We start from the raw sequence: 23,546 nt of genomic DNA on the forward strand, positions 1-23,546 counted from the left end.
ACGGCCCTGTATCAAAATCGGCCCCCAGGGGTCCAACACCGGACACCAACCCTGGCGGCCCACCGGGGAAATGCCCGGTGCGGCCAGTCCGGGCCTGATGGGGGCACTTTCAGTGCACCTGGGGGCCAGCCCTTCATGACAGCCCGGTCTGCCATTCATTCACCCAACGAGCCGGGAGACCCTCCCAGTGGGTGTCACTGCTTTATTCCTTGAATGATGGAGCAGAGCCTGGAAAACAAACCACCGCAACACTGGAAGACATGCCCTGGCGAGGAAGACCCTTCGATGCTGTGAGAGCCGCCGGTTCTATGGTGAAACGTGGGCCCTCAAGGACGGGGCCCCTAACATCACGTCGGCTGGGACTCGGCTGATGGAAACTAAGTCTTAACCAGGTGGAGCCTGCGGATGAGGAGGGTGCCCGACAGGACACCAGCTCATTTCTGATGGATATTCAGTTGTCACCCATATCGGGCACATTTTATGCCCCACACATATATTCTGTCAAGAACCGAATAGTGGACAAATGATATATGTTGAAAGGCAATCAATGAAATGCAAATCCATTATTGTGCCTCCAGATTAGCAGTATTCCATAGTATAAACTTGGTCCATGGTTGTATGGCAGGTATTGGTCAGAAAATGTTTGAAATGGGCCATCTGCCCTGTGCTATGACCGCTCAAGAAATTTCTTCCAGGAGAACACAGGTGTGTCACGCGGCACAGGTGACCCAGGTGTGTCACGCGGCACAGGGGAGCCACGCATGTGTCACCCCGAGTGGGACGGGTATGCCCAGACGTGGGTCCCGTGCTCTCCATGACACTGGAGTCAAGCTATCCTGGGTGATGAGGGGTTATATCTCTAAATCGGTCCCATGATGCTGGTTTCCGGTCCAGGGAGGACCTGGCCTGGCAGTTCGGGCTGGACTGTACCCATGAGGCACAGGGTCAAGACTGATTTGCATATGGCTGGGTTTAAACTGGGGTGGCGAAGTGAGCTAAAGAACGATGGCTTTAGGCCCAGAGCGGTGACTGGGGGTGAGCGTTTGACATTGTTCAACATTCCGTCCATCAATTGTTCTTTTTACAGGTGAGCAAAGCAGCACAGGTGCACCCAGTGGCACAGGTGCACCAGAGTGATCCAAGCAGCACCAGCGTCAAGCGGCAGCGGCACAGCAGCACCAGCGTCAAGCGGCAGCGGCACAGGTGAACAAAGCGTCACAGTTGAGCAAAGCACCACAGGTGCACCCGGCGGCACATGTGTGCAGAGCGACAGTGGCACGGGTGCGCCGAGCAGCACAGGTGAGCCGAGCAGCACAGGTGTGCCTAGCAGCAGCGGCACAGGTGCGCCTTGCAGCACAGGTGCGCCTAGCAGCAGCGGCACAGGGGAGCCAAGAAGCACAAGCTTACCGAGGAGCAGTGGTACAGGTGAGCCAAGCAGTGCAGACAGGTGCACCGAGGAGCATAGGTGCGCTGAACAGCAGCACAGGTGAGCCAAGCAGCGCCGACACAGGTGCACCGAGGAGCATAGGTGCGCTGAGCGGCAGCACAGGTGAGCCAAGCAGCACAGGTGAGCCAAGCAGTGCAGACACAAGTGCACCGAAGAGCATAGGTGAGCTGAGCGGCAGCACAGGTGAGACAAGCAGTGCAGACACAAGTGCACCGAGTAGCATAGGTGCGCTGAGCAGCAGCACAGGTGAGCCAAGCAGCGCCGACACAGGTGCACCGAGGAGCATAGGTGCGCTGAGCGGCAGCACAGGTGAGCCAAGCAGCACAGGTGAGCCAAGCAGCGCCGACACAGGTGCACCGAGGAGCATAGGTGCGCTGAGCGGCAGCACAGGTGAGCCAAGCAGCGCCGACACAGGTGAGCCAAGCAGCACAGGTGAGCCAAGCAGCACAGGTGAGCCAAGCAGTGCAGACACAAGTGCACCGAGGAGCATAGGTGCGCAGAGCGGCAGCACAGGTGAGACAGGCAGCACCGACACAGGTGCACTGAGGAGCATAGGTGCGCTGAGCAGCAGCACAGGTGAGCAAAGCAGTGCAGACACAAGTGCACCAAGGAGCATAGGTGAGCTGAGCGGCAGCACAGTTGAGACAAGCAGTGCAGACACAAGTGCACCGAGGAGCATAGGTGAGCTGAGCAGCAGCAAAGGTGGGACAAGCAGCACAGGTGAGCCAAGCAGTGCAGACACAGGTGCACCGAGGAGCATGGGTGCGCTGAGCGGTAGCACAGGTGAGCCAAGGAGCATAGGTGCGCTGATCAGCAGCACAGGTGAGACAAGCAGCATAGGCGAGCCAAGCAGTGCAGACACAAGTGCACCGAGGAGCATAGGTGCACCAAGGAGCATAGGTGAGCTGAGCGGCAGCACAGGTGAGACAAGCAGTGCAGACACAAGTGCACCGAGGAGCATAGGTGAGCTGAGCAGCAGCACAGGTGAGACAAGCAGCACAGGTGAGCCAAGCAGTGCAGACACAGGTGCACCGAGGAGCATAGGTGCGCTGAGCGGCAGCACAGGTGAGACAAGCAGTGCAGACACAAGTGCACCGAGGAGCATAGGTGAGCTGAGAGGCAGCACAGGTGAGACAAGCAGCATAGGCGAGCCAAGCAGTGCAGACAGTTGCACCGAGGAGCACAGGTGCACCGAGGGACACAGGTGCACCGAGGAGCACAGGTGCGCCGAGGGGCACAGGTGCGCCGAGCAGCAGCACAGGTGAGACAAGCAGCACAGGTGAGACAAGCAGTGCAGACAGGTGCACCGAGGAGCACAGGTGCACCGAGGAGCACAGGTGCACTATCAGCAACGACATAAGAAGCATTTGGCAAAACCAGCACGGCTTTGTGCAAACTCCCAAACTGATGCACTGAATTTACCTTCATTGACGTGGCTGAAAACCTCACGCTTATAGTAGCCAAGGTCTGCTTCGAGGCTGTTAACCCTTTAATGTGCTCGGCGTCACACTCCGTTATCTGTGAAGAGAAACATCTGCATTAAAACATTCCATGCAAACTAGAGGTCTCGTTTCTTGTCAGAGGCTGTGTGGAAAGCCTCTCTTTTATAACAAAAAGTGAAGGACAGACGTTTATAAAGCAACGAATCCATTTTGAAAAGAAGATGCAGGCAAACGTAGCTTGTGATTCAAACAACTCCTGCTGAGACCAAGCGCCATCTTTCCTTCTCCCCATCTTCAGATACAAGGCAGCTTGAGCTCTACGACCTTTGCACTTAACCACCCCCCCCCCCCCATCCCAAAGCCATAAACTCCTCTGCTGCCTGGACCTACATGAACAGGATCAAACAGCTAGAAAGGTTTCTCATTTCTCACGCAGACGGACTAGGACCTCCTCACCCAAGGGCCACCCAACTACTGGCCTCGCTGGTCTCTGCCTGGGCACTGGCCGGTGCAGCACAGCGGATGTCTAGTTGACTCCAGGACCCATGGGGTCAGACTAGAAAGGGCGCGAGATGTTGGCCCAGGAGACAGCAAAACATTCTTGCACCTACTATGTCACGAGAGCTCCATCTGATCACAACTCAGAGTTAGACCGGTCCAACCTCATCAATGACTCGGTACAAGAGGCGACCTCAGAGGAACACGTTCAACGCCAAAGATCAAAGACAGGGAGGTAACCTCACCTCAAGCCACCTCTGTTCACCCTCCTCAAAGACAGGGAGGTAACCTTACCCCACCTCTGTTCACCCTCATCAGTGACCAGAGACAAGGAGGTAACCTTACCCCACCTCCGTTCATCTTCATCAATGACCAGAGACAGGCAGGTAACCTCACCCCACCTCACCTCTGTTCATCCTCCTCAGTGACAGTAACCGCACCCCACCTCTGTTCACCCTCATCAATGACCAGAGACAGGGAGGTAACCTCACTCCACCTCCGTTCACCCTCATCAATGACCAGAGACAGGGAGGTAACCTCACTCCACCTCTGTTCACCCTCAATGACCAGAGACAATGGGTAACCTCACCACCCCCTCATCAATGACCAGAGACAGGGAGCGACTACTCACAGAATCCAGGTCATGGGGGTACCCCTACTACTCGCAGTGACCTCTGATGTCTCAGAACCCAGGGCCATGGGGGTACCCCTTCTACACGCAGTGAGCGCTGGGGTGTTAGATCCCAGGGCCATGGGGGTACCCCTACTACACGCAGGGACCCCTGGTGTCTCAGAATTCCAGACCATGGGGGTACAGTGACCGGTGGTGTTTCAGAGCCCAGGCCCATGGAGGTACCACTACTACTCGCAGGGACGCCTCATGTCTCAGAATCCAGGGCCTTGGGAAGCACCCCTACTACTAGCTTTGACTAACCCAGGGTAGTAAGCGCTATATAAATGCAATCACAATACCTGAAGTTGTGCCCTGGCATGCACTGGACGTCACTGGCATGCACTGGACGTCACTGGCACCCTCGCCACGCGGGGTCTTACTCTTACTGCAGTTTGTATGTGTTCCGAACAGAGTAGGACCCACAGGCACCCCCTTAAGAAGAGTCCCGACGCACAACTTCCCCTCCCTATATCCGTAAATATAAACCTGAAAGAGTTGCATAAAAGGGCGAGGGTTAGAATTCACTCTTCTAAACGGACTTTGGAGTCCGGTGCCCAAGAGCACACCGTGCTGCACGTGGAGCTGAGATTCCGCTCGCTTCCACCGGACAGATAATGTGGGTAAAACAGCTACAAGTGACAGTAACACAGAGGAATTCCCTCCACCGCCCCCGGGGGCCGCTTCCCAGAACTCCGACACCCCCCAGTTTAAGGGGTTAGAGGTCGAAGGTTCTAGAGGAGAGAAAAACAAATGGCTCAGGGGGCAGGAAATCACGAGGACCTTCTGCTGGGACAGGATCCAGGGATCTGCGCGCTCTTCCTGCCCCCACCCCCCACCCCCCTCCTCCCGACACCCCCATCAAGAGGCGCTCAGGAGAGGATGTCCGAGAGGAGATAAAGGGAGCATTGCAGGCCCAGCGCCCACACTGAGGGGGGGGGGCACTGTGAGAGGATGTGGGGGGGGGGGGGCTATGAGAGGGCGCTATGAGAGGATGTGGGGGGGGGGGCTGCTACATTTTTCCCTCTCAGGGGAGACGGGGAGGGTCTGCCACAGGGGAACAGGCTATCTTCTGGTGAACTGGGGGACCTACACACACCCCCATGAACTGTGCCTTGGAAGGTCCGTTCACTAAAGCCAAACCCATGTAAAAGTTAAATAAGCATTGGTAAAGCCAGTAGGTCTCGCCAATGCGAGAGCTATTGGTTTTTGCCAATGTGCTTTAACCATGTTGTACACAGGCGTGGCTGCTGTTCAGCATGGCTTAAAGTTACTGGCATGGCGTAGAGTGGACTGGAGTGTCGGAGAGTGGAGTAGAGCGTCGCACAGTAGAGCGTCGCACAGTAGAGCGTCTTGTAGTGAAGTACAGCGTCTTAGAGTGGAGTAGAATGGAAAGCCGTATCATAGAGAAGAGTAAAGCATCGGAGTGGAGTAGAGAAGAGCGTAGTGGAGTGAAGTTGAAGTACGGCGTAGTAGAGTGGAGTGAAGTGGAGTGCCCTGTTATAGAGTGCAATAGAATGTCATGGAGTGGACTGTTGTAGAGTGGAGTGTCAGAGTGGAGTAGGGTATAAGAGTAAACTGCTGTAGTAGAGTGGTGTGGAGTAGCGTTAAGCAGCATAGAGAGGAGTGGAGTAGCGTAGAGTGGAGTAAAATGGCGTGTAGTAGAGTGTCATAGTGGACTGGCGTACAGTGGAGAAGAGTGTTGTGGACTGGCGTAGAGTGTCAGAGAAGAGTGCCATAAAGTGGAGTAGAGTGGCATAAACCGGTGTAGTGAAAGAGTAGAGTGGCGTAGACTGACAGACTGGAGTAGAGCGTTGTAGAGTCGTGTGGGATAGAGTAGGGTAAAGTGTTATAGAGCAGAGTGAAGTAGCATAGCGTGTTGCGTAGTAGAGAAGATTAGTGTTGCGTAGTCGTGTTGCGTAGTAGAGAAGAGTAGACTGTCGCAGAGGTGAGCGGAGCAGAGGTGAGTGGAGCAGAGGTGAGGTGTGTGAGCGCAGAGCGGGTCGTGTGTGAGCGCAGAGCGGGTCGTGTGTGAGCGCAGAGCGGGTCGTGTGTGAGCGCAGAGCGGGTCGTGTGTGAGCGCAGAGCGGGTCGTGTGTGAGCGCAGAGCGGGTCGTGTGTGAGCGCAGAGCGGGTCGTGTGTGAGCGCAGAGCGGGTCGTGTGTGAGCGCAGAGCGGGGTGTGTGTGTGTGTGAGTCTAGCCGGGTGCACCAGAGTGGAGCGCATCGGAGCGGGGTGAGTCAGAGCGGAGCGCGTCAGAGCTGGGTGTGTCAGAGCGGGGTGTGTCAGAGTAGAGAGTTGTGACAGACTGATGCAGTGTAAATTGAAGTAGCATGTTGTAGAGAAGGTGGCATAGACTTGAGAGTAGAGTGGTGATGGAGCAGGTAGTGCAACATTTTGTATACCTCCTCTATTTTGCATGGAAATACTAATTAGATAATCTATTAATTATAATATTATTAAACGAGTGCTGCATGTACATTAATCAACATTATTAAAACCAAATTACTCATGGGAAACTGCTATTTGCATGGCTTAACTCATGTAACTAAAATCTGTACGCATATTAACTATAGTATATGTGATAATTGTATATTGCATGATATATTGCTTTGTGATGTTTGCATCTTCGTGGAGGATCGAACAGGTGACTATAATTGCTTTACATGTCGCTATATGCTAGATAAATACAAACACAAAGGGATTAGTAAGGGGTTAACATTAGAATCATCAATTTTATATATGAATTATTCTTTTGTGTTTGTTTCGCTTAAGTTGACATCTGGGCCAAAATGGCCACTGACACCGTATCCAGAAGTGGCCCCCGTCTCGTGAAGCGCGGAGTCAGCTGCGCATGCTCGGCCGGTATCGTGAACTTCTTAGCAACCTTTACACATCATGTACTTGGTCAAGGATAAGAATTTGGTGGTCTGCCAAGATAAGGGAACAATCAAGCATACTAACAGACCGGAACAAGCCGATACTAATGTGGACTAGTGACCTCATAACTCGGACTGAACTGAGGCGCTGGGAATAAGAATCGGACGATCCCAACCAGCCAATCACCACTGTTCTAGGCCTAAAAATGTATCTTCTTAACCTGATATTATTATAAAAAGGGTAGTAGAATAGAGCGAAAAGAGACGCCTTTTCCAGATGGTCCAGATGCTGCCTGACCACTTGATGACTGCAAACTTTCTCCAAATCCACAGGTTATGATAGATGCTTGCACGATTTCTGGTCCTTTGATAAAATTTGGAACTGTAACCTGCTGAGCAGAGGACTTTGGGCCTTGGCTTGCTTTATTTCGGACAATTACGACAAATTTGATTATGCAGAGCCAATGAATTAGAGGACCCCAGATAGCCAGATTAGGAAAATATGATGTTCTGTGATTTACTTAAATTGATCTAGAAATTCTAAACTTTGACGAAACAAATGAAAATATAAATCGTTATGAAAATATAGATAAACAAATATTGATTAACAAGAAAATATGAGTTTGTGGTGTTTCATTAAGGGAAATAAGGATTCTGAATCTTAAATGTGTTTTAGCTGGTTCTAAACCACCATCAACCAATCCAACTAATTGGTCCATCGACCAAGTGGGTGGAGTGCCTTGATGTTTAGGATTAGGGATCTATAGGCAACGATTGCTAATGTATATTTGTAAAATAACGTTTCTCTCCCTATAGGTTATAAGGTGTTCCCCCCCCCCCCCCCACATGTCCAGCGTAGGAATTATATCATTCCTCCTGTGTGCAGACTCGTGAGAGAGAGACATACGAGTGTTGGTGTTATGGGCCCCACCAATGAATGCGTGTGTGAATGAGGCAGTGTGACGGCGGCTCTGCGACGCAGGGAGGATAGTACTGCTCTTTCTATTTTCCCCGGCTTTTGCGCTGGATCAGTGGCATATGCTGGAATAGAGTGTTGTAGAGTGCAGTAGAGTGTTGTGGAATGGCAGAGTGGAGTAGAGTGTTGTGGAATGGCAGAGTGGAGTAGAGTGTTGTGGAATGGCAGAGTGGAGTAGTGTGTTGTGGAATGGCAGAGTGGAGTAGAGTGTTGTGGAATGGCAGAGTGGAGTAGAGTGTTGTGGAATGGCAGAGTGGAGTAGAGTGTTGTGGAATGGCAGAGTGGAGTAGAGTGTTGTGGAATGGCAGAGTGGAGTAGAGTGTTGTGGAATGGCAGAGTGGAGTAGAGTGTTGTGGAATGGCAGAGTGGAGTAGTGTGTTGTGGAGTGGCAGAGTGGAGTAGTGTGTTGTGGAGTGGCAGAGTGGAGTAGAGTGTTGTGGAATGGCAGAGTGGAGTAGAGTGTTGTGGAATGGCAGAGTGGAGTAGTGTGTTGTGGAGTGGCAGAGTGGAGTAGTGTGTTGTGGAGTGGCAGAGTGGAGTAGTGTGTTGTGGAATGTTCTGTTCTCCCTTCACCTGCCGCCATCTACGACACTTTCTGGGGCCCTAATCTACCGCCCTCCGGGACAGGTAGGGTGTTTCATAGACTCACTCATGGACGCCATCTCTTCTTTTGCTTGTGTGACCCCAAACTTCACAATCCTCGGAGACTTAAATCTCCACTTCAATGATCAAGGCAACAAACTCGCCACCGACTTACAAGCCGATTTGGCTTCCCTTAATCTTCAACTACTCAACAATGAACCCACCCATACGAAAGGACGGCTACTCGACCCCATCTTTTCCAACCTTTCTAAACTCTCCGTACAAACCCCTCTGCCCCTTCCTTGGTCAGACCACTTTTTGGTCCCTTTTAAACTTCAACTTCCAGGTAAACCGTCTGACACCCCCCTTCCCCGAGTTACTTCTCGTCCCTGGAAAAAATTGGACACAATCCTATGGGATCACGCTCTGACTTCCACTCTACCTATAGTAGACCCTAACCCCTCGTCAGCTGAAATCCAACTTCATAACTGGATAAATGACTCCCTCGACTCAGTCTTACCATTTAAAACTCTCCCATCCAGTAGGAAATCGTCCAAATTACCATGGTTCTCCGAAGAACTACGCGAAATAAGAAGGAAGGGCAAAAGGCTTGAACGCCAATGGAGAAAGAACTGGAACACAGCTGATAAGAACGATTATAGAACCCATATTAGGCTTTATAAAAACGCATTAAAAACCACGCAGGCCTCCTACTTTGAGGAGCAAATAGCCTCAGCTGCTAATTCCGCGAAAGAGACCTATCGAATAGTGAAACTCCTCACCAAAATACAAGACCCTCCATCATCCCCAGACTTGGATGGGGCAAAATGTAACCAAATGGCAGATTTCTTTTCGGCAAAAATTGCTAAAATCCTGACCTCCCTTCCAGCTCCTTCTACCACACAAACAGGCTTTGGTTCCTCTCCCCTTCAAGACACCCCGAGATTAACCTTTTTCGTCCAAATCTCCATTGAAACGTTTCTTAACGTTCTACAGAAAGTCAAAAGTGGTTCCCCATCAGACCCAGCCCCCATTAGTAAATTGAAGCTAGTTGCTCCCACTATTGCCCCCCTTTTTACCAATCTGATCAACGCCTCCCTTAAAACTGGTATAGTCCCGGCGAACTGGAAAAAAGCCACAGTCAAGGCTCTCATAAAAAAACCGCACTTAGATCCCACAGATCCTTCTAATTTTAGACCGATCTCATTGCTACCGGCTATGAGTAAAATAGCCGAACGAGTAGCAAACCAACAACTTTCGGAATTTTTAGAGACCAATCATCTTCTCCGCATGTCCCAGACAGGCTTTAGACCAGGACAAGGGACTGACACCGCATTGTTAGCCGTGGTCGAGGAAGCTAGGGGCATAATGGACGCAGGAGGATCAGTGGCAGTGATCCTCCTCGACCTGAGTGCCGCCTTCGACACAGTGGACCATGCAACCCTTGCCCAGCGCCTTGGTCTGATAGGAGTGGCGGATTCCGCTTTGGCCTGGATCTCATCCTTTCTCAAAGACAGGTCCTTTCAAGTTGTTGACGGTTATTCCGTCTCTAATGCTCAGTCTCTTAAGTGCGGTGTGCCTCAGGGATCCTCCCTGAGCCCCACACTTTTTAATGTCTACATGGCTCCCCTTGAGGATGTTGTCAAGCCATTTGGCATTAAATCAATAATGTATGCTGACGACACTCAGCTCGTCGTCTCCCTTAACCAACCAGACAACGCCTTGTCCAATCTGAGCAGTTGCCTGGAGAAGGTGCATCAATGGATGTGCGAATCCAGGTTAAAACTGAATGGGGAGAAATCTGAAATACTCCTCTTGGGAACCTCCAACAAAATCCCCATATCCCTTCCTTGGCCACCATGCATGGGAACGCCACCAATTCCCAAATCCGAAGTCAAGAGCTTAGGGATATGGCTTGACCAGGATCTAAGTTTCAAAACTCAGGCGAGAAAAACGGCGGGAACCTGTTTCGGCCTGATAAAGATGGCTCGAAAGATTTTACATCTACTCCCGCTCCAGTCCAGGAAACTCCTGATGCAGGGCCTTGTGAACTCCAGATTGGACTATGGAAATGTCCTGTATCTGGGGGCCCCAGCCTCGGTTGTCCATAGACTTCAATGCGCACAGAATGCGGCGGCTAGAATCCTCACAGGAACCCCAGCGAGGAATTCGGCCAAACCAGCTCTCAGAAGCCTGCACTGGTTGCCAGTAAAGGAGAGGGTCAAATTTAAGACCCTGTGCATTACTCATAGAATGTTGCACAACGAAGGCCCTCCCATTCTTAGGACATTCGTTACTCAACAACATTCAAGTCGACAATTAAGATCTAACTCTCTTTCCCTCGCTAATGTCCCTAGAATTAGGAAGGCCAGAACAGGCGGTCGCCTGTTCTCCTATAATGCTCATAGACTTTGGAATGCCCTTCCTCTTTCCCTGAGGCAAGAACATAACCACCTCAGGTTCAGGAAACGTCTAAAAACCCTACTTTTCCCCTGAGCTCGTCTTCCTGACCCTTCCTTCCCTCAGTACCATGGTCTTTTTAGCGCCGGGATGCCCTAGGGTAGCTGCGCGCTCTAGAAAACCTAAAATCAAATCAAAATCAAATCAAATCAAAAATCAAATCAAAAATCAAATCAAATCAAATCAGTGGCATGGAGTGGAGTAGAGTGTTGTGGAGTGGCAGAGTGGAGTAGTGTGTTGTGGAGTGGCATGGAGTGAAGTAGAGTGTCACGGTGTGGAGCAGAGTCTTAGAGTGGAGCAGAGCGTAGAGCGACGTTGTATAAAATGGAGTAGAGTGGCACAGACTGGAGTAGAGTTTTGTCAAGTGGAGTGCCATAGAGTGAAGTAAAGTAGCATAGAGTGTCGTAGAGTGGTGTAGAGTGTCATGGACGGTTGTAGAGTGCAGTGGCACAGAGTGGCCAAAACTAGAGTGTCAGAGTGGAGCAGCACAGATTGGCGTAGACTAGTGTAAAGCGGCATAGACTGGAGTAAAGCAGCAGAGATTGGCATTGTGTGGAGCGATTCCTGTGACATGTGTTGGCTTAACGAAGAGTCGATGCTCTAAACGGAGCACCATCTGCCACACTGAGTCAGGCCAGGCAACAGCATATCAAAGAAGTAGAAATTGCATACCCAAAGTTTACGTCTTCAAGCCTCAATAAACTAGACATTCATCCATTGCGCTGTGGCAGTCTAACTGGTACCAAGAACTCTCCACCCGTGGATCTCGCGGTGCTAAGAGTATCCACACGAGGCTGAAGATGAGCATCGAAGAAGTGACTGGAACTCTGGACCACGAGTCAATGAAGGGACCCTGAGAGCGGACACGGACCCAGAGTCATTGACTGAGAGCAGGCGGAGAAGGCAGATACCCCTGCTCCGGCCTGACCGGATCAAACTCATTGAGAATAGAAAGAGCGCTTCCCATAGATGGCCAGAAGGAGGGGCAAAATCAAGCGATGGAGACAAACGCACTGTACAAAGATGGCGACATCACAGGAACCTTTAAGTAAAGGAGGAAACGTGTGGGCAAATGTTGGTCCGAATGTGATGGCTCCATGATCTGTAGGTCAAGGGTTCAAATCCAGGCTTAGTCGTCTCAGCTTCCATCTTTCTGAGGTCGGTAACGGAGCATCACTAAACTGGCTGACCGTTACATCTGCCACTTATAGTGCTTAGAGAATAGAGATGGTAAAACTGATGTACAAAGCACTACATAAAAAATAAAAAACGTTGTTTGAAGCCCATGGCTGCCAAGTGATGCAACATTGGGGGAATTTCTCAGATCCCTTTGGGTGGCTACAGAGCAGAGGAGTCCACTGGGTCACAACCGTGGTGACTGGAGATCATTCGCAGCTCATGCCCTGGGACCAGTCCAACTACGGTACTTGTAAGATATTCACCTTTTCTCCATAACCGCCTCAGATTGGTCGTCATTTGCTGGATCCTATATTTTTGCTGGCTTTAGAACTCTGTGGACTTGCCCCCTTGTGGCCCCACTCCAAACATGGGCACATTGGCATGCTCTTAATTGGTATATTTTACTTGCATAAAACCCTCTATTATATGGTATAGAATGTACCAAAGACCTGGAAATTAACTTCCACTTGTGGACTACAGCACCGATTGTGCCATCCACAATAGTGGCAGTGGAAGCATGGCTTCGGATTTATCACTGTATCCGAACTGTTGAAGTGCAAACCCCGCACTATGACCGGTCAAACCCATTGGACCGGTAAAACCGCCCTTTTAAATATTAGTAAGTCACCCCTTAGTGGGCCTTGTAGCTCACAATGACGAATGTGTGGTATTAAAAAAATAGTACATGAACAAAATTACTGTTATGTCCCTATAGTGACAAGACTGTAAAAGCTATTTTCAGTGTAGCAGGTCAAGCTGTTCTATGAAGAAAACCAGAGTACAGATTAAATACTAATATTGTATCTCAGGAATGGGACCAGCTAGAAAAAGAATCAAACCACTAATTTTAATAGTTATTAAAATGGTGAAGTTGCATTTTTAATAAATATTAAGGAAAAGTAACTTTTAGAAAGTTAACCTTTACCTCACTAAACGGTATGAACGCTAATTAGCATAAAGCTTTGCAAGCTCTCAGCCTGTGTCCAGGCTTGAATATGTGCAAAAATGGTGTGAAATACGTTCCAGGAGTAAACAATATGGTAACCTGAATGGGTACAGATAACTCCCCGTAACGCCACAGAGTATGCAGGGAGGGGGCTGTGGGCATCATTTTTGATGCTACAGTGTTGAATCCTGCTTGACAGGTCTGTTGAGCCACTTGTAACACATGGGGCCCACTTGAAAGTGAGAGAACAGGATGCCAAGACAATTCTTGTGCATCTACTGCCTGGTTGCTGGAAGACCTTGCATTTGAACTGCCAGAAATCTGTGTGTTTGTTGTGGGTACAGTGCCTGTCTCAAACTGGATTTTACTGGAAGATGTGAGAAAACACTAGGATTTTAGTGGTAGATGTGAGAGGACACTACACTTCCCACACACATCACCACCAAGCCTTCAAAGACCAAGTTAGTGTGACAGAAGAATGTGGTCTTCTTTTGTAAATGCCCTGGAACATAGCATTTTTAGCCCATTGCAGAAAGGAAAACAGAAACTAGTGAAAAGATGAGGCAGGGTTGGCCCCAGGAGCATTGACATAAGTGGTGAGGGTGTGCCTATGCCAGCTAGTGGTATGCATGAATATGGCACCTCCAGGCACCTACTTCAGAACACTTTCTGGACCTGTGGTCAGATCAGAAGCGGACAGGACCTGCTGTCCGTGGCCTGAGAGGAGCCCTGTAGGGTTGGACCTGCTGCCCCTCGTACCCAGAACATGAAGTAGATCCCACAGGTCAGTTGGCTGACCTCCTGTGTGGCTACAAGGAGTCAACAAGATGCAAGAGGTGGTTTCATGGATGTACCCAGCTGACCAGTGGCACCTTGACCTGGATTGGGCCCTGCTGTTAGCCTCTGCTGGACACCCAGCGAGTCTCTAAGCACCTTCCCTGAGGTCTTGGGGGTCTATAGAAGTAAAATCAGAAGAAGAAAACAAAAATTAATATGATCTTGTGTAATGTAACCCGGTGCTCATGGAAAGTGATCTAACGTCCTGGGACAGATTTATTGTCATATAAAAGAAAAACTGCAAAACAGAGCAGGACCTGGGGGTGGAAGAGGGCTTAGGGGAATGGCTGCAAACACATGCACTCGTGGAGGTTTGCAACTACAAGAAAAAAGTAGCTCCAAAAACGGGAGCAGTGTAAGGACACTGGGCAGGGAAGCTGGGTTTGGGCCATGCTCCAGGGGAGGGAAAAACACCTAAGAGGAAGTGCAGCCAGGAAGGGCTGAATAAAGGGAAGTGAAGAAAAGAGTAATGATGAATTCAACCAATGGCATGTAAAAGGCAGGGGTCCAAACCCCCATAAGTGAAAAAAATATCTTGCAAGGGACAGTGCATATGCGGTCTCCGGTGAGACCTAAAGATTATCCGCAACAGTGCCTTTATAAACACAATTCGGACAAGTTTCATCCCTTGTTTGTGAGCTGGAAAAACATGGCCTCTACAGAGGCTTTTGGGGTTCACCCACCACCGTGAAAACTTGCAAAAACGGTGGCAAAACTGCATTACACAAGAAATTATACAAAAAATAACCAAAAGCCAAGGGTATTTGTGCAGTTCAAATAATCTGGGAAGTCCACTTCTCAGGACCTTTAAAGGTTTAAAATATATATAGTATATTCTCTCACATCTACATTCAACTTCCTTCCATGTTCATATTCTGACCTTTACAAGTAGCTTGTCAGGGAGACAGAGGGTGAGTGGCGAGCCAGAGGGGGGTGAGTGGAGAGCCAGAGGGGGGTGAGTGGAGAGCCAGAGGGGGGTGAGTGGGAAGCCAGAGGGGGGTGAGTGGGAAGCCAGAGGGGGGTGAGTGGGAAGCCAGAGGGGGGTGAGTGGGAAGCCAGAGGGGGGTGAGTGGGAAGCCAGAGGGGGGTGAGTGGCGAGCCAGAGGGGGGTGAGTGGCGAGCCAGAGGGGGGTGAGTGGCGAGCCAGAGGGGGGTGAGTGGCGAGCCAGAGGGGGGTGAGTGGCGAGCCAGAGGGGGGTGAGTGGCGAGCCAGAGGGGGGTGAGTGGCGAGCCAGAGGGGGGTGAGTGGCGAGCCAGAGGGGGGTGAGTGGCGAGCCAGAGGGGGGTGAGTGGCGAGCCAGAGGGGGGTGAGTGGCGAGCCAGAGGGGGGTGAGTGGCGAGCCAGAGGGGGTGAGTGGCGAGCCAGAGGGTGGGCGGGAGATAGAGGGTGGATGACTAAGGTGGAAGACTGAGGGTGGGTGGGAGACAAAGGAAGAGACTGAGGTGGGAGGCTGATCGTAAGGCTCACACAGCAGAGCCGCCGCTGCAGATCCCTCAGGCCTCAAGCAGCCCTACTCTAAGTCACAAAAAGCCATGAGACGCCTGCAGCGGCCTTGAAACAAGAGGCGCAGCAGCAAGTGCCCTCTGGCACCAAGAAAAAGCTTCAGCACAAAGCCTCGCAGACTCAGTATGAATTGTAAATATTTCATCAGTTTGTGAGTTTCACTATCAAACGCAAGTTTGTTTAAAGTTGGATAACTAACTTTTGTTACCAAAAAAGTGTGCAATTTGAGAAAAATGTTCAGATTTTAAAAAGTAAATACTAGTTTGATCCCCAAATCCCAGTGTGCTACACATCAACAGACTACCATCACCCCATGGATGCCTATTAATGCCAAGAGCTACCACAACTAAACCACACATCTACGCAGCAGATGGTGGCTGTGTGCAGTGACGCCTCCTGCAGGCACCCAGGCGGCACAGGTTGGCAGAGCACAGGCCCTTCGTGGCAGCGAGCGAGTTTCCTGCAGGCACCCAGGCGGCACAGGTTGGCAGAGCACAGGCCCTTCGTGGCATCGAGCGGGTTTCCTGCAGGTGCCCAGGGGGCACCGGTTGGCAGAGCACAGGCCCTTCCTGGCATAGCCCAGGCTTCCTGCCGGTGCCCTGCTCCTCTGCGGTACAACTCCATGCAGCCTCAGGACCTGCGCAGCGACCACAGGGGGCTTCAGTATCAGGACCCCTGCGGCATGGGACCCAAGCAGTGGACAGTGCCTGCGACACGCCCGAGGGAACAGGATTTGAGGAATTCAATAAGTGTAAACAAAAGCTACGAGGCAGAGGGGCACCTTATCACCAAACTGGAAATCACAGGCCACCCCTGCTGGAGCACAAAACACAGATGAGGAGGATTTGGGGCTTCTGGGATATTGACAGAGAATGATCCCAAACAGGCAGAAACATAGATCCACAGAGGAGCTGGCCTCGGACGTTTCCACGTGGCTCTGGATGAATCTGCCCAGAGTGGGATCTTTGCGCCCCGAGCTGTGGGCGTTTGGTCAAGTGCTGGTTTCAGCAGAGCAGACACCCAGGGACCCTCTGCACGTTACATATGTACACATCATGCAGTGGCCATGCAGCTCACCGGGGCCCGCCTCTCACCTCTATGTGATGCAAAGATCTGAAGACCGACAGGTCAAAGGGCAGCAGGTGCTCCTCGATGTTGCTGGTTCCAACAGGTCCCCTGGTTCCGGTGATCTACAAATAGAAAGCAAATATGAGCATTCTCCCGTGTACATCCGTGGACGGGGGCTATTCAGAGGGAGACACTGGGGCAAGGGACCCACAGAACATTGCACAAGTACTCGCTAATAAAACACAAGGGGCAAAGTAAAAACCCTGTACACTAACAACAAATAAGGGAGGGCAGAGGGTCCAGTCTGGGCAGGGTGGGCGCAGCTTCGCAGCCACACCAGGGCACAGCTTCGCCAGCCATTCCAGGGCACAGCTTCCCCAGGGATGCCAGGGCACAGCTTCACCAGCCATGCCAGGGCGCAGCTTCACCAGCCATTCCAGGGCACACCTTTGCCAGCCGTGCCAGGGCTTCGGTCTCTGTGGCAGGCATTCTCAAGGTTCCATGGTCCCACTCTGTCCAGACGCTGCGACAGTGGTCAGTTCAGGGATGGACCCCCCCACCCCCCCGGAGGACTATACAGAGGGCATTTTTATTTATTGTAGGAAGAGCATCTCAAACATACACCATCGTATGTGGTCAGTTTAAAGCAGATTACAGAAACATGCACAGAGGGCGACGAGAAGGTGGAGGTACTGCATCATCAGGACCTTTAATTGGGCAATGATTTATTTTACAGCGTTACAGTCCATACTTAGATCCTCGTGCACACACAACACACACAATTGCAGTCTGAGGCGCAGAGAGAGGAGTGCTCTGCACAAAATCAGAGGTGTGTCGGTCAAGAGCTGGGAGTAAAGCTCAAAACCCCAAATTAACGTGCACGTTGTCCTAAAGGGTCCGGTGCACGTGCACCCTGCAGCAGGTAGAGACCGAGGCATCATCTTGGAGGCACATCTACCCAGAGATGCCACGGTGCCCACCGGCTCCACAGTTTGAGTCCGATGCAAGGTGGGATTTTCAATGTAAAGCCTTTCTGTTCACGAGGGTCTTTCCAGTCACTAAGCGGACTCCAAGTGCTCTTTAAATGTGTAATAATGGAACCTCTGGACTGGACACAGCGAGCGGAGAAGAAAGACTTGATTCTACTAAAAAGGTTCATCATCCTTCTGCTCACTAGAAGGGATAAAGTACCCCCTGCGGTACATTATAAGGATATTGAAAGTCACAGAGGAGCTCCGAACCCACATAAGGGACCAAGGCCGAAGGCCAAGCCCCTTGACAAGGTTATGGAACTCCGAGATGACTTGCAAAATGCTTACGTGCGGCAGGGGGCCCTTTATTCTATATTATACATAGTACACCATCACCTTTCCAACAAACTACTTAATTCCTGTGTCTGTAGCTCTTTCTCAGACTTCAAAGTGAGAGACTTTATCTGACTATCTGGGAATGTGAAAGGAAAAGCTTTTTTCTAGCATGCAATAAAATATAAATGTCCATAAATGAACTGTGCATATATTTCAGTATATATATGAATTAGTAAAGCACACATGAAGGACACGTATTTGTAATTCGGATGTGTGCTGGAAACACATTTCAATATGATCAGAATAAATCTATACAACTGGTGATGCCATGTCCACACATTGGGGCACATGCATCAAGGTAGGCTTTTACGATTCCTTAACTGCGATTATTAAGGAATCGCAAAAGCCTATGGATGTAGAAATCGCTAAATAAAAATAGTGATTTCTAAACATTCAGGAACGGCTTCCCATTCATTTCTGTGGGCCTGCAGGCCCATAGGAATGAATGGGAAAACATTCGCAATTTGCGAGTACCCACTATGTACTCGCAAACTGCGCATGCAATTTCAAGGGTGCCAAAAGGACACCCTGTTGCACCCCTGAAATTGTAATGTGCACCCATGTTGCCCTTGTGGCATGTATGTGCGCATGTGTGTGTGTGTGTAACCAGGAACTATGAAAAATGCACTTTAGTGCATTTTTCTAAGTTTTTGCAAATTACGATCAAGTACAAATTCATAGTAATTTGGGACCCTTAATAGCAAAACCGCTATTCTGCAAATCTGCCCGTTTGCGACCGGTTTTTCGGTTGATGCATGGGGCGCATTATCTTTTGTGCGCTGTATTGTTTTATCAGTAAAACTATGTGCAAATGCACTGGTCTTTTCAATTAAAAATATGTTGCCTGGAATGGTAGAGCGCTACCACACCATGCATAGTCACTCTGCGACACTTAAGACACTCTACTCCACGACACTCCACTCTATGCGGGATCGCTCCACAAGAATCTACTCCACTCTATGCACGACGCTCCGCGACAATCTGCTCCACTCTATGCAGGAACGCTCCACAACAATCTACTCCACTCTATGCGTGACGATCCGCCACAATCTACTCCACTCTATGCACGACGCTCCGCGACAATCTACTCCACTCTATGCAGGAACGCTCCACAACAATCTACTCCACTCTATGCAGGAACGCTCCACAACAATCTACTCCACTCTATGCACGACGCTCCGCGACAATCTACTCCACTTTATGCAGGAACGCTCCACAACAATCTACTCCACTCTATGCTCGACGATCTGCCACAATCTACTCCACTCTATGAACAAAGCTCCGCCACAATCTACTCCATTCTATGCACGACGCTCTGCCACAATCTACTCCACTCTATGCAGGAACGCTCCACAACAATCTACTCCACTCTATGCAGGAACGCTCCACAACAATCTACTCCACTCTATGCAGGAACGCTCCACAACAATCTACTCCACTCTATGCAGGAACGCTCCACAACAATCTACTCCACTCTATGCACGACGCTCCACAACAATCTACTCCACTCTATGCATGACGCTCCGCGACAATCTACTCCACTCTATGCAGGAACGCTCCACAACAATCTACTCCACTCTATGCACGACGCTCCGCGACAATCTACTCCACTTTATGCAGGAACGCTCCACAACAATCTACTCCACTCTATGCTCGACGATCTGCCACAATCTACTCCACTCTATGAACAAAGCTCCGCCACAATCTACTCCATTCTATGCACGACGCTCTGCCACAATCTACTCCACTCTATGCAGGAACGCTCCACAACAATCTACTCCACTCTATGCTCGACGATCTGCCACAATCTACTCCACTCTATGCACGACGCTCTGCCACAATCTACTCCACTCTATGCAGGAACGCTCCACAACAATCTACTCCACTCTATGCTCGACGATCTGCCACAATCTACTCCACTCTATGCACGACGCTCTGCCACAATCTACTCCACTCTATGCACGACGCTCTGCCACAATCTACTCCACTCTATGCACGACGCTCTGCCACAATCTACTCCACTCTATGCATGACGCTCTGCCACAATCTACTCCACTCTATGCCACAATGCTCCACAACAATATACTCCGCAACACTCTGCGACGCGACACTCTGCGACAGCACTAACATTGATCCCTGCTGAACAGCAGCCATGCTGATGGACAACATGGCTATAACACGTTGACAAAGCCAATAGCTCTTGCATAGACGATGCCTGCTGCCTTTGCCAATGCTGGTTCTCTCTCGGCACTCTCAGAGTTTGAAGGCCTGGGCCAGAAAAGGATTGCTCTTCGAGGAGGGTCCTCAAAGAGGATAAATTAAAAAGCAATTTCTGGACAGAGTAACGGATAGCCGCCATCCCGATCCACTACCAAGGAACTAGCAAAGAATGGTGCACTTTGGAATGCAGCCTCTAGATGGCGCTCCAGTGTTAAAGATGGAGGGCTTTACACGCAGAGTAACCACTGTTCACTGGAGAGTGAAAAAAATAGGATAAAAATATTCGCGGCATAATTGAAATCGGATTTTCTTGTCTATACCATACAAGGATGAGAAGGAATTAAATGTGTAATGACAGCACGTGCCCTGCCAGCGTAACATTATCACTTCTGCATTACAATGCGAGCAGATGGAATTTCCCAAACACCAATAGGAAAGGAAGAGACACCAAAATAAGTCATACAGCAAATCAAAAATCTCATGGACATTGTCCAATGGCTGCAGGTTCCTGAGCCAAAGGAGCGAATGGCTGAAGGAGGCGGAATAAGAAGATTGGAAAGTCGAGAGCTCCATTGAAGGCAATGGAATGCTCCGGGCTTCTAATGACTGGTAGAAGCCCGGAGCGCAAACATGCCAGTGTTTAACAAAGGCCTCGTGAGCCCGAGGGGATTTCAACCCGCTCGATCTCCGTGAGGCCTTTGTTTTACAAATTAGAAAATTCTGCCCTCTAGGGGCGTAATGTTCGAATAGTCTCAGAGCCCTCCGTATCGGGCTCTACCGGCCATCAAAGGTCCGCTCCCTTGTTAAAGGTCCTCACATTTGGCTCAGGCCTTTAATGCTGGAGCGTGCCTTTAATAGCAGGTAGAGTGCGCTACGTCGGGCTCTAAGGCTATAATAAAGCCCTTTGGAGTAACGGAGTTTATTCGTACTTCTATAGTGCAAACCTAGCTAGGAAGCAGAAGTGCTGCATATGACCAGGGTGGAATGGGAAACAATCTACAAGGTTACAAAGCCAAATGCAATTCAAACATTAGATTTCACATTCCTAAGGAGAGAAAGTGATTTGCCGAGAATCACACAATGCTGTAACAAGCTCCGAGGCTGGGATTCGGACCTCCTTCCCACGTTCAAAAGTCAGCAGCTCTAGCCGCTTCATCCTTGCTCTGTCCGTGTACTCCAATACGTTGCAGAGATGCTCTTGGAGATTTCCTCGTTTCTTGTGTACAGACCAGACTGGCCCTTATCACAGGCAGTTCTTTGGGGATGGGGCAGTGTGGATAGTTAGGTCGAGCCTAGGCAGCGCATGCACTGTCCCTTCAAGACAAGCTGTATCTACTCTGTGGACTTCAAGCACGCGCATCGTTTCATTTGTTCTCCTGTGTGCCGTTCGGATATCCTTGCTTTTCAGTGGTGCATCGCTCTTATTTGTCCCTCCTATTGGTGTTTGGTTTCCTCCCATGGAGACTGGCCCTATTACATGTACTCGTTCCCTTCGGTTTACTTATTTTAGTTACGGCGGACTATGTTTTTTTGTGTCTCAGCTCGTGATTTTAGAATGTTGTGTTTTTGCGTTCAGCTGATGGCATTTTTCAACCACAAGGTATTGTGTGTAAACAGTCTTTGTTTGATTACTTTAGAAGCCCACAGAGCTTGCTTTTCGATTGGCTCGTGTTTTCGGAATGTTGTGTTTTTTAGCTCAGCTGACGGAATTTGGGATTTTTCAAGCACAAGGTAGCGTGTGTAAACAAACTTTGTTTAATTAATTTAGAAGCCCACACTGCTCTTATTTTATTGGCCTGTTCAATTTTCTCTGACTTCAAAGTGTGAGGATTTCCCCTCGCTGCTTTGGCAAGCCTCGGTCACCAGACCTTCAGCAGCCCAACCCTGCAGCACGGTTAAGGTGGCTGATCTTCGGCGCCTGTAACTTTCACCTTTTTAAAAATGCAAATATGCAAATATTCTCCTGAGGCGGAAAGCCGGGAGCGCTGCTAATTGATTTTTAAAACTTGTGTAATTCTGTGTTTTTACTTACCTGCACTAAAGCTAGGATTCCAGCCTGACTCTTGACCCCCAGACAGCCGATCTTGACGCTGTCACGGGGAATCCTCCATCGCTGCCGCCATCAACAGCGAGCGAGCTAGCTTCGCCCACTTCGCCGGCCACGCCCCCTTCTTCCAGGCTAAAAGGGTGCGCTGACCACTAGCGCGTCCACTCTAATATTCTCCTGAGGCGGAAAGCCGGGAGCGCTGCTAATTGATTTTTAAAACTTGTGTAATTCTGTGTTTTTACTTACCTGCACTAAAGCTAGGATTCCAGCCTGACTCTTGACCCCCAGACAGCCGATCTTGACGCTGTCATGGGGAATCCTCCCTCGCTGCCGCCATCAACAGCGAGCGAGCTAGCTCCGCCCACTTCGCCGGCCACGCCCCTTTTTTTTCTCCACTCCCTCTAAAACGCCCCTATAAAACAATGTGTATGGGCCGGAAGCGCAGCGGACGGGCGCAGCGGGCGCGACGATTGCGCGCCGAAGGCGCGCCTAAGGCAAGCCCGTCTGCGCCCGTCCGCGGCTGTCCGGGGCTAGGGGCATGTCACTCTGCCCAATTTATCACCCATTCCCCCGCCCAACTCCGCAGCCTCCAGGGCCCATGGTCTTTACCAGCCACTACCTGTTTCCGCATTTCTTCTCTCGGCTGGTCTCCTGCTCCTTCTCCCGCCATCCTTCCTTCAACACATTCCCCCTCACCCCCCTGTGGGTGATGTTAACCCTGGATCCTCTAAAACCCTTTCGGTATACTACTTAAACACCCGGTCTGCAGTAGCCCACTAGCATGAACTATCGGTGCTGCTAGACCTTCATGCACCAGATCTTTTTTTAACAGAAACATGGTTTTGCGATGACTCCCTCCCCGTTCTATTGGCCACTCTCCCAGCCCCATATTACGCTCTACGTGCGGATCGCCATAATGGTAGAGCTGGGGGCGGTGTTGCGGTCATCGCCCGAACTGACCTCCCCTTTCAAACTCTTTCCTTGCCAGATATTGCCACTACGGAGTACCTGGCTATCCGTACCACCTCTATTACACCTCCCCTCACTTGCATACTTACCTATCGTCCCCCTCAATCCCCTTTATTGTTTCTCCCCGATTTTCTGGAAGTTTTGGCCACGATCACAGTTAACAACTCCTCCATTTTGCTCCTGGGTGACTTTAATTTTTGGCCCTCAGACCCCGCAGAATGCCCATCCTCAAAAGAATTTTCAGACACCCTTCAATCTCTTAACTTCACATCTCATATTCACTCTCCTACCCATGTCAAGGGTCACATCCTAGACCAGATTTGGTCCTTGAACTGTCCCGTAGAGTCCCTATCCATTTCACCTTGTACGTGGTCAGACCATCATTTGATCTCATTTGCCCTGCCCACACATCCTCCGGTCAAGCCCCCACTTCCTAAGAACATCTGGGTCCGCGC

At 50.3% G+C, this 23,546-nt stretch overlaps 1 protein-coding gene across 3 annotated transcripts in view; it reads right to left on the bottom strand.

Annotated features, from left to right (window-relative positions):
• NISCH (nischarin) overlaps positions 1–23,546 on the bottom strand; it is a 320,866-nt gene that overhangs the window by 211,682 nt on the left and 85,638 nt on the right. For all 3 annotated transcript variants that reach the window (XM_085624215.1, XM_085624214.1, XM_085624216.1), the window contains exons 6-7: positions 16,515–16,610; positions 2,870–2,965 (exon numbers count right to left, since the gene is read on the bottom strand). In XM_085624215.1, the coding sequence (XP_085480341.1) occupies positions 2,870–2,965; positions 16,515–16,610 (192 nt within the window). The remainder of the gene's footprint in view (positions 1–2,869; positions 2,966–16,514; positions 16,611–23,546) is intronic.

This window comes from Triturus cristatus, chromosome 9 (genome assembly GCF_964204655.1).
Source record: "Triturus cristatus chromosome 9, aTriCri1.1, whole genome shotgun sequence".
NCBI lineage: Eukaryota > Metazoa > Chordata > Amphibia > Caudata > Salamandridae > Triturus > Triturus cristatus.